Source organism: Oryx dammah, unplaced genomic scaffold (genome assembly GCF_014754425.2).
Source record: "Oryx dammah isolate SB20612 unplaced genomic scaffold, SCBI_Odam_1.1 HiC_scaffold_4, whole genome shotgun sequence".
NCBI lineage: Eukaryota > Metazoa > Chordata > Mammalia > Artiodactyla > Bovidae > Oryx > Oryx dammah.
Window position 1 is genome coordinate 83,465,879 of NW_024070188.1, and position 13,562 is coordinate 83,479,440.

The window sequence follows — 13,562 nt, forward strand, 5'->3', positions numbered from 1 at the left end:
CGTTAAAGTTTCCTGAAATCTTTCTGGAGGGGATCTGGCGCAGTCCTGACACGTGGCCGCTGACTCTGGGCAAGGGCTGGCTCAAGCACGTTCTGTCTGTGTTCACCCTCCCTCCGGGGCGCCGATCCCCTCAGCACAGAAACTACTGTCCTTGAGAAAGCTGGCATAACAGAATGATTTGTAATTTCATTTTTTAAAAATAGCTATCGGAGGGATGATTTATGTAACGTTTAAAGTGTACAGTTCAGTGGTTTTTAACATAGGTACGTAGTTGTACAGCCGTCATTATAATCCATCTTAGAATAATTCCGTTTCCCCGAAAGAAAGCTCATGTCCATTTGCAGTCAGCCCTCCCCCAGTCGTAGGCAGCCACTGAGCCACCTACCGATCCTGTAGATGAGCCTGTTCTGGACGTGCAGTGTAAGTGGGATTTGAGACTGCACTCCTCTGTGTCGGCCTCTGTCACTTAGCCCGATTCCAAGGTTTGTGCGTGTTGTAGCATTGTGTTAATTGCACTGTCCCTTTTTATTGCTGAGTATTGATCCACTGTATGGATATACCACGTGATTTATTTATTCATTGACTGCTTTCACTTTTTGGTTGCGGTGAATGATGCTGCTCCGAACATTTGCATACAGGTCTTTGTGTGGATCTGTATTTTCATTTCTCTTGAGAGTGGAACTGCTGGCTCATAGGGTAAATCCATGTTCAGTTTTTTAACAGTCAAACTGACAAAGTGGCTGCTGCGTTGGCTTAAATTCCCAACCAGTAACACAGAAGGTTCTAGCTTTTTCCAGCCCTTGCCAACTCTTGATACTGTCTTTTTATATAGTAGCCATCCCAGAATATGTCAGATGGTGTCCATTATGGTTCTGATCTGCATTTCTCTGACCATGGTGAGCATTTCTTGTGTGTGTTGGATGCTTATCTGTCTTCTTTAGTGAGGTGTCTGTGAATTTTTGCCCAATTTTGTATTGGGTCACTTGTCTTCTTACTAAGTTGTGAGAGAATTTTATACATTCTGGATACAAATGCTTTCCCAGATACTTGATTTGCAAATGTTTTATCCCACAGTCTGTGGCTTATCTCTTCACATTTTAATGGTTTCTTTTGGAGTACAGAAGTCTTAAATTTTGAAGTCTGGTGTACAAGCTGCTTCTTCATTGCATGTGCTCTTGATATCATGACATCTCAAGGTCATGAAGTATTTATACCTGTATTTTCTTCTAAGAGTTGTATAGTTTTAGCTCTCATATTTAGCTCTATCGTCTATTTTTAATGTTTATATATCATATCAGATAAAGGTCCAGGTTCACCGTTCTGCATGTCAGTATTTACTAGGCCTTGCATTCATTTGTTAAAAAGACTCTTTTTTCTCTGTTGAATTGTTTTGGCATCCTTGTTGAAATCACTTCAACACAAATCTAGGGGTTTATGCCTGGACTCTCGATTCTGTTCCGTTGATCTGCACGGCTGTCTTACGTAGAACCCCACTGTCTGGATTAGTGTAGCTTTATAAAGGAAGTTTTGAAGTTGGAAAGTGTGAGCTCTTCAACTTTTTCTGCTTCCTCAAGATTGTTTTGGTTATTCTGGGTCGTTTGTGTTTCCCTAAGAATTTTAGGATCAGCTTGTTAAATTGTGGCCCCCACCGCCCCCCGCCCCAGCCCCCAGCCAGAAAACAGGTCTGGCTTTGGTGAGAATCATATTTTTGTCATGATTTTGACCTCAGCTAGCAACAGTCATTCTTTTAATTTATGGTGTCCTTGTGGGCTTTTCATAAATGCTGTGTGTGAGGTTGAAGATGTTTCCTTGTTTTCCTGGTTTATTGAGTTTCTATCATGATGAGATGTTTGACTTTGCCTGATGTTCTTTCTGCACCTACTGAGATGATCAGTTGGTTTGGGGGATGGAAACGTCTATGCTGTTTGGACTACTTCGCCCTCCCTGTGGCCCAGCAGCCTCCAAAAGTACCCAGCCTCATCCTGACTCACTGTTAAAGGGCCGCCAGACCCGTTCTGGGGAGGCCCCTGTCACTCGCTCCAGCGACCTGCCGTCTCCTCACTCTACTTGCTCTCTTCTTGAGTCAACTATTATAAATTTTAGAAGCACAGTTCTTTTCCTACATTAGGTGAGTTTTTTTTTCTTGGTCCATTCAGATCATTCCTGTTTGAGTGACTTCCTCACAAGTGTGCAGCCCTAGTGGTTTCTGACCCACCTTCTGAACGGATTGTTTTTCAGCATCCCAAACTTTGTATTCATACCACTTACTTCATTAAAACTCAAGGGAACATGGACGCTAGAAATTTCAAAACTCTCTAGTCACTCCAACTTGTGAAACGAGACTGTATAAAAAAAAATAAAGGTAAAAATTGTACGAGTCTTGCTTGGTGAAAAGCTTCACCAGCAGTCCTAGGAGGTATTTTCTAGATACTGAAAAGGTCTTAAGTAAATGCTATTATTTTTTAATTAATCCATAACCCTAATATTAAAATAGGACAAGGCTACAGGGACTGGGGAATGCCTCATTTGTAGCTACTTACCTTTTACTGGAGAAACCCTTTGCTTTTTTCCCCCACTGAGAACTGAAATTCACAGTGGGGACCAATTTCACTTTGGCCTCACTGTGCTCCAGAAAGGTTTCTATTTTTACTTTAGAAAAAGGGCATCAAAAGAAGACAGTTGAAATTCAGTTATCAAAGCCTCTAAATCAGTGTCCCTTCGTGACTGGCTGCTTGCTGTGGCACTCAGGGGGTGGGGGGTGGGTAGGGAGGAGGCGGGAGCCGGCCTGCCCGCTGCAGAGGGAACAGCACGCTAGCTGTTGAGGTGAAGCTGGGTATTCTTATTCTGCTGTTTCTGCCCAGAAGAATGGTCATCTCCAACAGCCGAGCGTCATAAACATGCCAGGTGGTGGCAGGTGCTGTGAGTGGGTCTCAGCTGTCCCAGGTCAAGAGATCCAGGACTGTGCGCCGAGCCTGCTCTTGGGGGTGCCCGCTGCCCCGGACGCACGGGTGGCAGGCAGGACAGGAAGCCCGGGGGGTGTCTGCCGCACTTGGTCTACGTGTAACGTGGTCGGAAGCTCTGAGACACTGACGCCAAGGATGCAGGCGGCCGAGACGCAGCCTTGGAGCTCGGGATGCCTGCTCATGCATCGTTGCTGGGTCCCTGCTGCAGCTCAGGTGACCAGCTGAGAGCCAAGCCCCGCGGCTTTCTGTGTGTGGGGGGGTCGTCTCGGAGGGCAGAGGGACCGGTCCCAGGAGGCTTGCCCACCTACGTGTGTGGAGAAAGACCAGCTGTGTGTAACCTGCGGCTCCTGGAGGCAGGGCCCACGAGTCAGGGAACACGTGTGTCCCAGCTACTTAATCTGATGCTCTGTAAACAGCAAGGAGGGGCTGCACAGTTAAGGCATCGGGAGCACAGCTGCTGAAGGAGGTGACGCCGACGTGGAACAGGTCAGCCTGAGTGACCGGCACTCAGTCAGCGGGACAGTCAAGCCAGCAGCCGCCCTCCCGAGCATCCCCAGAGCAGGCGGGGAGGTCAGCAGCTGCAGGTGGCACCGCGGCCCCCATGGGCCTCCCGTGTGGCCCCAGAGGCTGTGCTCCTCCTGCTCGGACCCGGCAGCACGTCCGACAAACGCTGGACGGAGCCTCCTCTTGTGAGTGGGCAACGGGTCCCTCCAGTCTGCCTCCCCACGTCCGTCCTCAGTTGCAAGTGAGTTCTTAAAGCCTCTGAAAAGCCTCATCTGTTTGGCTTGGGGACCAGCCAGGACGCTGCTCTGCTTCTCCAGGAGGAAAACCAGAAACCGCCGGGGCCCTGTCTGTCTGTCACAGCTGTTTCTACATTGCAGCTGGACAGTTGCTGGATTGTACATCTCAATCGCTGTCTTTCAGATCCATTTAGTGTCTATTAGAAAAGCACATCTGAAAATCTTTAAATATCCTTAGCCGCTTTCACTCAGCTCTCTTTAGAGAAGGACATTCCAGTACTGCCGTGTGATCCTACGAAAAAGGCAAACTGTGTTTCCTCGATGAACGGTAAAGAGGTAGTTGGCCAGCTCAGAACGTGCATCCACGCTTTCTCCATGTCAGTCACAGAATGGTCCACTTCCCTTAAACTCATCTCACAAGCCTGGTGCTTTTTAAATCAAGTCCCTTTGTGGGCTTGGTTTCCTGGAAGAAGTGCATTCACCGCCCCCTGCCTCAGAGCTGCAGGCCTAGGACGTGGCTCCTAACACCTGGGAGGACCTGGAACCAACCTCCAGTGTGAAGCGAACTTGGCATTTTCTCGTCCACGTCGGGCCTCAGAGCAGGCTCTGAGCAAGGCCGACCTCAGCCGCCACAGAGATGTCAGGCGGGACGTGACCCTGCACTCCGTCCTCCACTGCTCGGGGGACAGAGGGGCAGCTTCACACCCACAGGTTTTTCATTCTTAGAAAACGGACGCTCTGGGAACCAGCACTGCTCTCTGCTGAAGAGGCCGTGGCACCTGGGAGACCCTGAACGTGGGTTAAGGGACTGGGGAAGGGGTGATGCGTCTCTCCGTGGCTGTCTCTGCCATCACGGGACCGGAGAGGAGGAATAGCCAGGTCCCTGTCCCGCCAGACAATGTCCTCTCATGGAAGAGTGAGCCTCTGAAGCCAGGTCCAGGGTCCCTGCCAGCTCCCCACACTCTGGTCCTAAGGCGGTGTCAGAAAGTGCACCCGTCAGTGCTTCCCTGGGAGAATGTTCTGCTGCCCTCCCCTAACCTGGACCCTGAGGTCTGCACTGTCCATAGCCTTGTTCGTTTGCTGCTTGTTTTGTGTTTGGTCCCAGAGACAAGTTCAGAAGAACGTTAAGTGCCTGTGGGTCCCTTTCACGTTCCAGGCAGAAGGCGTGGGTGAATGCTGTTAGGACTCATTACTGCTACCGAATGGAAAGATGACACTGAGGAAAACGACACATTTTTGGACACCCCAAGGTAATTTCTGAGCGTTGAGACACAGCAGCATGGAGGCAACTTTCTAATCATAATAGTGCTGTGGGGTTCTTAAAGTGTGTTCATATGTACAGCCTCATTCCCCCCTTGAAGCGACCCAAGAGGTGGGTGTTATCACCCCCATTTGCCAGTTGGGAAAACAGGGTCTTGGAGCAAATGAGCTGCAGCATTTGAGCTGTGCAGCCTGGAGGGTGGCTGGTGCTCCTGACGGCTCTCCTCTCTCCCAGGGTGCTGGGAGGGCCCGGGGCAGGACCGCCCCATTCAGGTGAGGGGTGACAGGTGGATACCTGAGCATCTCCACTCCTGGCGGAGGCTGCACTTGTGACCCCCACACGTGGCCTGACGCAGGGGGTGGGAAAGGCACAGGGGTCTCCTGCCCTGCCCTTGGGGACACCAGGAAGAGTCAATCCTGGTGGGAGCCTCCCGGACCCTCCCTTCCCACGACCACACCAGAGTGTCCCCTTTTCACCTCTGCGGTCTTGTCTCAATGGTGCCCTGCCCTCCCTTAAGCATAAAGCACCTCTTAAACCCTCTTGCAGCGTCACTTGTGCCCGGTGAGCACTCTGTAACTTAAGAGCAAACCTAGGACATGATTCAGAACAGAATAAGCCTTTACATAGTATCTGGCCACCGTCTATACGGGACAGCTCATTCCGTTACAGAGCCTCCACAGAACAGCAGTAAGGACGGGGCGGCATGGAGCGGCCGTCCCTCTGCTCCGTGCACGGACCCGGGAGACCCGGCCCCCAGGGGCGGCGTCTCAGCCTGAGGTCACGTAGCGTCGGGTTTCCCATCGTCCTCCAGAAATATCACTGCTTTTCTCCGCTCTTCTTTTGCACCTGGCGTCTGACGGCTGGCAGCAGTTTGCCGGAGCCCTGTACGTGGACTGTTACTCCGCATGCGGCCTCAGGTGCCACGGCGCGGAGCTCCTCCAAGTCAGGGGAGTCTGCGCTTCCAGAAGGAAGGTGAAAGCGAGGCGCGGGCCAGGGACCGGGTACCCACGTCCGCTCAGTCCAAGCCTGCGCAGAGGGGCACCTGGGCTCCTCTAGTAAAAATGAGCCTGCACTGGTTTAGGGGACCCGATTTCTGCTTGCTACAGGGATAAACAGGATGCCAAGCCATCTCTCACATCCCTGCAGGACTGCCAGCCATCATCTCAGTGTTCAAGACGAGTCTGCTCCTCGAGGGTCTTCAGGGAGTGGGCACATCGTCACGACTAAGGCCGGACAGACCACCGCAGGGTGGCCCGGGGAACCAGGGCTGCCTCCGGGGCGTCCCTGGGTCCCGCACGCGTGCCCGGCTAGCCTCCTGGCACCAGAGTCTCACAGGCTCCCGCCACCGGGAACCCACCTCCTTCAGCCACCTGGCCTGCCCTTCCGCGCTCCCAGCCCCCAGCTCCCTGCTCGGGAGCGCTCTGTGGTCCAGCACTCTGAAGTGCAGGAAGGGGGTCTGAAGGGAAGGAGGGCGGCGCTGTGTGCACACACCAGAGAGAAGCCAAACAGTGTAATTTTTGTTTTGTTTTGTTTTTTGGAGGCATAATTTAGTCATCTTACCAAAGTGTCTTTCACTCCGTAGCGAGCCAGGGTTAACAGAAAACTCAGCACCAAAGGATGGCAGGGAACCCCCCACCCTCCGAGGTCCCCATTTCTGCCCTCCCCCCGCACCTCAGATACCCTCGCAATGATCCCACTCAGCACACTCATTCTCACGAATGTTCTTAACACACACGTACACGCACTCACACAGACTCACACACGGAAAGAACGAGACCCGAAGCCCGCTAAAGCGTGCTGGGGGAAAGATTTAAGTACATCCTCCTCCCCCGCTGACGCTGAGACCGCAGCCCCTGCCTCCCCGGCAGGGGCTCCCCCAGCTTCGTCACTGGGTCCCGCCCAGGGTGACGGCGGCGTCCACCAGTCCCCCCCAAGGTCCCCTTCGGGTGGTGACACGTCCCGGGTCAGTCGCTGTGTTTCTGCTTGCTGTCCATGTTGCCGTAGGCAGAGCCCTTGTCAATTTCCGTGACGCCGATCATCCATCGGACCCCCATGGAAGCTGCGGAAACAGGAAGGGCAAGTCAGAGGCCTGTGGGGACTCCGGTGGGCCCTGCCTGATGGAATAAAGCGGGGAGGTCTGTGAATCTCAAGCATCAGCTGAGAGCTGGGTGATCTGGGGTGCTTTTCACCATCCCTGCCTCACAGTTACCCTTGAGCATGGGGCCAGGGTTCTAACTGGCCTGAGAGACGTTAGAACAGAGCCACGCTGTTCTGTTTGGTGAGTTTCAATCCTTGGACAGTGGAGGTGAGCAGAATGTGGAAAGCTGTACCTTCCTGCCCATCCCTAGGACAAATGGTTCTTTGGTGAATGCAATGTAGCAACTTACAGTCACCCTTAAGTAAAGCGTAAGGAAGCGCATTCTTGGACAATGCAGGGGCTCAAATAGTTATTTTAGTTTCCAGCATGTCTCAACAAGGCTTCTGGTGTGAGTTTCAGAGCAGCGGGACAGCAGGATTTGGCCCAAAGAGATAAGACGTGTAGGATGCACGCAAGAGCCCAGTTTAACCACCAAGAGGCTAGAAAACAGGATACGGAGGCAGGAGCTGCGGTTTACACGCTCCCTCCAGAGAGGACAGACGTGGTGAACTCCGTGGGTGCGGGGACCACGTCTACCTCAATCCCCTTGATGAGCCCGGCACCCATCACAGCCTGACCGCTGACCGCACAGTCCGTTGCAGTATGCGTGAAAAAGTGGATAGAGGGTGAGTGGCTGAAACCTCCCAAGTCGTGATGCATGAGTTTCCAGAGCCTCAGCATCCTGTCTGTGAACCAGGGACTCGACGGGGACAGGGGTCCACCCAGCCCATGAGGCTCATGGAGCCCGTGGGTCCATTATAACGTGCTGCCTTCAGCCTGGGGCCAGCTCCGAACATCAGCCCCCCGCCCCATTATTAGAACTTGGTGCTGCGGAGTTGATGGCGTTGTGGATCGAACCTGACTCCAGCGGTAAAAAGGCTTTGTGAGAGGACCAAGACGCAGTGATTCAGGGAAGGGGGAGGCAAGGCGGGCTCAGAGGTGATGAGGTCCTGGAGAGACAGTAGACGCCCTGCGTCTCCAGCCATCACCTGCGGGGAGCCCCAGCCTCCTCCAGAGGGCGCTGTCTTCCTGCTGCTGCCGCACAAGGTGGGATACATCCCCTCCGGCAGGGCCTGGAGACCACAGTCGTCTCTCCGTGCCCCCCCCGCCCCCGTCCCGACACACGGCCAGCCAGGCCACACCCGGCCTGTGTAGCAGGAACTGGCCGCCCCTGCCATCAAAAAGCAGCAGTATCCAGGGACGCATGGGCCGTGGAGAAACAGTGGTCCTTTGAAACGACGTCCGGGTCTAAGCCCGTAGCAATGAGCCAAAGGGCTGAGCTGACCACCATCTTCATGCGGCAGCCAGCCAAGGAGAAGCGCCCACGCTGACCTCCCCCCAAAAGTTCCAGACCTGCTCTGAATGGCAAAGAGCCTCTGTCGCTTCCTGCTGGGACCCAGAAAATGGTTTTCTTGCAGGTGAGGAGGAAGCGATTGTGACAAGAGCCCTCTGCAGAGGCCGGGAGCTCATCCCTGGAGGGGCTGGCTCCCTGTGTGCACAGGGCCCTGTGCACACACCGGGAGGGGGCGAGGCGGTCCTCCAGCCCCGGGATTCAGGACTCTGATCGGGGTGTTCCCCTCTTCCAGGGCCTCGTCCTCCCCCACGCCCAGAGGCTCCCGCCCGGCCTGGCCCCGGCCCCCCGGCAGCCCGGACTCACCCACGAAGAAGACGAGAACAAAGCTGGCGAGCGTCAGGGAGGAGCCGCTGCTGACCATGTTGACGACGAAGCGAAAGAAGGGGTAGAGGAGCATCGAGGCCCAGAAGAGCCAGTTGACAAGCGTCCAGGGCCGCCGCGGGGGCACCATGGGCGTCTCGGGGAAGGTGCCCGTGCGCGAGTACTCCTCCTGGAAGGCGTCCTGCGGGCACAGGGCCGCTGACCACCTGCCACCCAGGCACCTCAACCCAGGCCCGCTGGGTCCCACCCTCCCCAGCCCAGGCAAGGGCATGGGAGTCTCCCCAGCTCGACCCAAATACGCTAACAGCATCCCAGGGCCAAGAGGGCGCTCACCCAGCAAAGCGCATCAGTGGTCCAGACAATCATGGCCCAGTTCCCCAGGCAGTCGAGTTTTCTGGAGAAACGCGCTTCTGTGCACCCGAACCCTCTACCTTAAGGGCTGAATTGTGATGCTAAACCAAAATTAAGTGCTAAACTTTTATCCACTTGAGAAAGAGATGTCTAAAGTTGGCCATACTTATCTTCTTCCCCAACCAACATGTACTGGACGATGCCATGTTCGGACCTCCCAAGGTCGTGATTAGAATGAATCCTCAGATGGGCCGCTTTGGAAGGAGAGCCTCTGGCCCTTCTTGGGCAGTTCAGGGGCTCTGCATGGCAGCTCCCGCCCACCCCCCCACCAAACTCCTGCCCCTCCTCAACTTCCCTCCTGGGTCTCCTGGAGGGTGGGGGGAAGTCAGGAGGGTCTCAAGACAAGCACATGATCAAGCAATTGTAAACAGACTGGACCGTGTGTGGACCTCCCACCCTCCAGAGGTAAAGGAGGGCTTCCCTGGTGGCACAGCGGATAGGGGCCTCCCTGCCAATGCAGGGGACATGGATTTGACCCCCGGCCTGGGAAGATGCCACAGGCCACGGAGCAACCAAGCCCATGTGCAGCTACCCCTGAAGCCTGTGCGTCCTAAGGCCTCTGCCTCACAGGAGAAGGCACCGCGGTGGGAAGCCCACGCATCACAACGAAGAGCAGCTCTCCGGCTTGCGGCAGCAAGAGAGGCGTGTGCAGTAGCGCAGCAAGCAAGACCCAGCACCAGCAAACCGAAAACAAAAGGAGGTGAGGGGGCCACAGCCAGCCGCTGGGCAGAGGACTTCCTCGGAAGTGACAGCGACATGCAGGTGCCCCGCAGGATGGCGCCTAACTTGCCAGTGCCTCCGGTTCCACTTCCTGCCAGAACTTGGGTGATTTTTCTCATCCCAGTGAAGCCTGGTAACAAGGGTGCGGTGGACTGGAAGTCTGCGCCTGCCTCCCTGAATTCCTATGCTGAAATCTTAACCCCAAAGATGGAGGTATGAGAAGGCGGGGCCTTGCAGGGTATTACAGGTCATGAGAGTGGAGTCCCCATGAATGCGATTATGAAAGAGACCCCCAGAGAGCCGTCTCGCCCCTTGACCATAAGGATGCAGCAATGTGGGCTGGGACCAGAATCTGCTCACGCTGGCACCCTCATCCTGAACTCCTCAACATCCAACCTCCAGAACTGTGGGGAAGAAGTTTCCGCCATTTATATGTCACCCAGCCTGTGGCACTTTGTTTTAGATGCCTGACTGGACTAAGACAGGAGATGATACTTCTGTGCCTTAAAAAAAAAAGCAAAAGCTTTATTGGGGTGTACTTACAGATCATAAAATTCACCCTTTTAAAAAATGGGCGAGTTTTCTTTTCTCGAACTTTTTCCTTCAATAGCCTTGACAGTGCTTTTCTATTATTGTTGGGCTTCCCTGGTGGCACTAATGGTAAAGAACTCACCTGCCCATGCAGGGGATTTAAGAGTGTTGGGTAAGATCCCTGGGTCGGGAAGATCCCCTGGAGAAGGGCATGGCAACCCACTCTTGCCTGGAGAATCCCATGGACACAGGAGCCTGGCAAGCCACAGTCCATGGGGTGGCAAAGAGTCGGACACGACTGAGCAACTTAGCATGCACTGTAATGTTATAGTGGGGAACTGGGGATGCTTTTTCTTTCTCATTTCCAGTAAGACATCTGCTAAGCCAAGACTTTTTTCCTGTGTACCTCTAACAAGAGGAAAAGGCACTCCCTTTTCTAGGAGTCAGCAGGATTCAGAATTCATATTCAGAGTTTTTTCCTCTGGTTTGATTAGAAAACCAAACCTCACCCAAGACCCCCAGTGTCCCTGTGACTCCTGCCAGCCTCCCGGGCTGTGTCGCTGTGACCGTGTCCTGTAAGACGTGGATGCCTGGCTCGGGGCCAGACATCAGCTCCGCAGCCCTCTCTGGGCTGTGTTATTTCTTTTGTAAAAGTCCACCCAGCAGGGAGGAGACCGTTAACGGTGCCTCCATTTTTTTGGTCTCCGCATCTTATCATCTTGTGGCACGTTATACACTGGAAGTGGGAACTGATTCCTAGAAAGAAACATCAACCCCAAAGTCTGTAGGAGGAGGAGAGCCTGCTGGCGGAGGACAAGTGCCCTGAGGCTACACAGAGCAGCTGCCACAGAGCAGCTGCCACCAACGCACCAGCCAGGAGGGCATGGAGGCTGGGTGCCCACGTATGGCTGGACTAAGCGGGCCTTGCCAGCGTTCACTCGGCAAAAGAAGTTTTCTCTTATAACCTTGGGGTAGAAAGGGAAGAAAAGGAGAAGAAAGAGAAAGTGGGACACAGACAGCTGCGGGGTGAGTGGAGGGAGGCTTCTGGGAATAGCTCCCCCAGGCGCCAGCCAGGGCTCAGGCCGGGGAAAGTGGTGTTTGCAGAGGATGGTGCTGTGGGGCCAGGCCTGCCACCCTTCCAAGGAGTGATGCCCTCTGCGAAAGTGGAAGACCCAACGGCAGCTTGAAAACCACGTAATTCCAATTCCCGAAGGCCGGTGCTCCAAAAGCCCCTCCCGCCGGCTCCCTGCCGTCTGCCCCCAGCTCTGCACCGACTTAGACCGCCCTTGGCCTCGGGGACCCGGGGAACACCCACAGAGCCCCTCACAACGCTGCTTCCTTCACCCGTGCCTTAATTGGCACCCCATAACTGTTGTTCAGTCGCTAGTCGCTCAGCCATGTCCGACTCTTTGCACCCCCAGGGACTCTAGCCCACCAGGCTCCTCTGTCCATGGGATCTCCCAGGCAAGAATACTGGAGTGGGTTCCCTTCTCTAGGGGATCCTTCTAGACCCAGGGATCGAACCCATGGCTCCTGCATTGCAGGCAAATTCTTTACCACTGAGCCACCTGGGAAGCACCATAATGGCAAATTGCTAATCTTTTTCACAAACTTCAAACTTCCCAGAGAAGCGCTTTCAATTAGAGATGAAAAGTTACAAACCACACAATTGAGAAACCATGAAGGCTCTGGGGAGCGAAGGGTCTAGGATCACGGGTAAATGGTGGAGTTCACTTGGGAGCCAGCTGTGGGTCGCCAAGGAGAGTACACGAGGGTGGTTAATACTTCTCAAAGCTGGTACCACCCCCAACCCCCCAGCCGGGGTGGGGTGTCCCAAATGCTGACATGTAAGACACGTTGTACGTTTTCTAACTGCAAGATTTGTCCCACTTAAAGGATGGCCCTGTTTTCAGAGCTGATACCCTTCCTGTTTTAGAGTGTTGAAATGGCAGAAGCAGCTTCCTTTTTATTGACGTCCCTGCTGGAACAAAGTGTTGGCCCAGAGTCCGTGGCTGCCCACCCCCTTCATTTTTTGTGAAGTCTGAGAGCTGCATCCCTAAACCCCCAAGCCTGGAGTCAACAGAATCGTCTTTTGACACCGTCCGCTGGAAACGTGATGGTAAAAAGAAGCCCCCCACCCGTTGGCCCCACGTGGTGGGCCACCAGGATTTTAAGCATATCAAGCCCCAGACCCACACAGGCTCCTGAGAAAACGGGGCTGACGTGGAAACCACAGAAGTTCGATTACGTTTCCTCATGGAGGCACCGCTAACCACCTTCTCTCACTGGTCAGTGGTCGGCCCTCAAGGGAAAAGGGCAGCCTCAAAGGTCTGCTCACCGCCCCGGAGATGGGCTGCCATCCCAGCCCTTTATGGGAGCAGGCCCCGGCCCCCCAAGCCTCCAGCTTTGATGAATGAGCTGGAAGACGCCTGCTGTTCCCTTGTCTTCTGGACCTTAGTTTCCTCATAACAAGCTTGAGAGCTCTGACCTAGATGCTCCTTTTGAGAACTCCTTCCAAACTGAGCACCGTCACTTCATGCTGAAACAGTTTAGAGGGGAATCCAAGACCATGAGAGGAAAAGGGGGCCTCCGAGGGAAGCCCGGTGGACTCACTTTGCACAAAGACAGGCTCGCGCCTGAACGTCTGTTGCTGGTGGAGAAACACCTGCTTTGCTTTGATGGGGTTTGGGGGCCACGTTTCTAGGTTTGTGTGTGTGGCTCTTTATGAAAGGATTCAGCTCTGAGACCTTTTCTTAGCACATTTTTCAGGTTTTTTCTACCACTAAATGATACCATTCTTATGGCAGAAAGTGAAGAACAACTTATGAGCCTCTTGATGAAAGCGAAAGAGGAGAGTGAAAAAATTGGCTTAAAGCTCAACATTCAGAAAACGAAGATCATGGCATCCGGTCCCATCACTTCATGGGAAATAGATGGGGAAACAGTGGCTGACTTTATTTTGGAGGGCTCCAAAATCACTGCAGATGGTGACTGCAGCCATGAAATTAAAAGACGCTTACTCCTTGGAAGGAAAGTTATGACTAACCTAGACAGCATATTAAAAAGCAGAGATTTTACTTTGCCAACGAAGGTCCGTCTAGTCAAGGCTATGGTTTTTCCAGTG

At 53.8% G+C, this 13,562-nt stretch overlaps 1 protein-coding gene across 2 annotated transcripts in view; it reads right to left on the minus strand.

Annotated features, from left to right (window-relative positions):
* Nucleotides 1-6,473: 6,473 nt before the first annotated feature.
* AGPAT4 (1-acylglycerol-3-phosphate O-acyltransferase 4) overlaps nucleotides 6,474-13,562 on the minus strand; it is a 126,306-nt gene continuing 119,217 nt past the window's right edge. For both annotated transcript variants that reach the window (XM_040238939.1, XM_040238938.1), the window contains exons 8-9: nucleotides 8,759-8,957; nucleotides 6,474-7,023 (exon numbers count right to left, since the gene is read on the minus strand). In XM_040238939.1, the coding sequence (XP_040094873.1) occupies nucleotides 6,929-7,023; nucleotides 8,759-8,957 (294 nt within the window). In that variant the 3' untranslated portion in view covers nucleotides 6,474-6,928. The remainder of the gene's footprint in view (nucleotides 7,024-8,758; nucleotides 8,958-13,562) is intronic.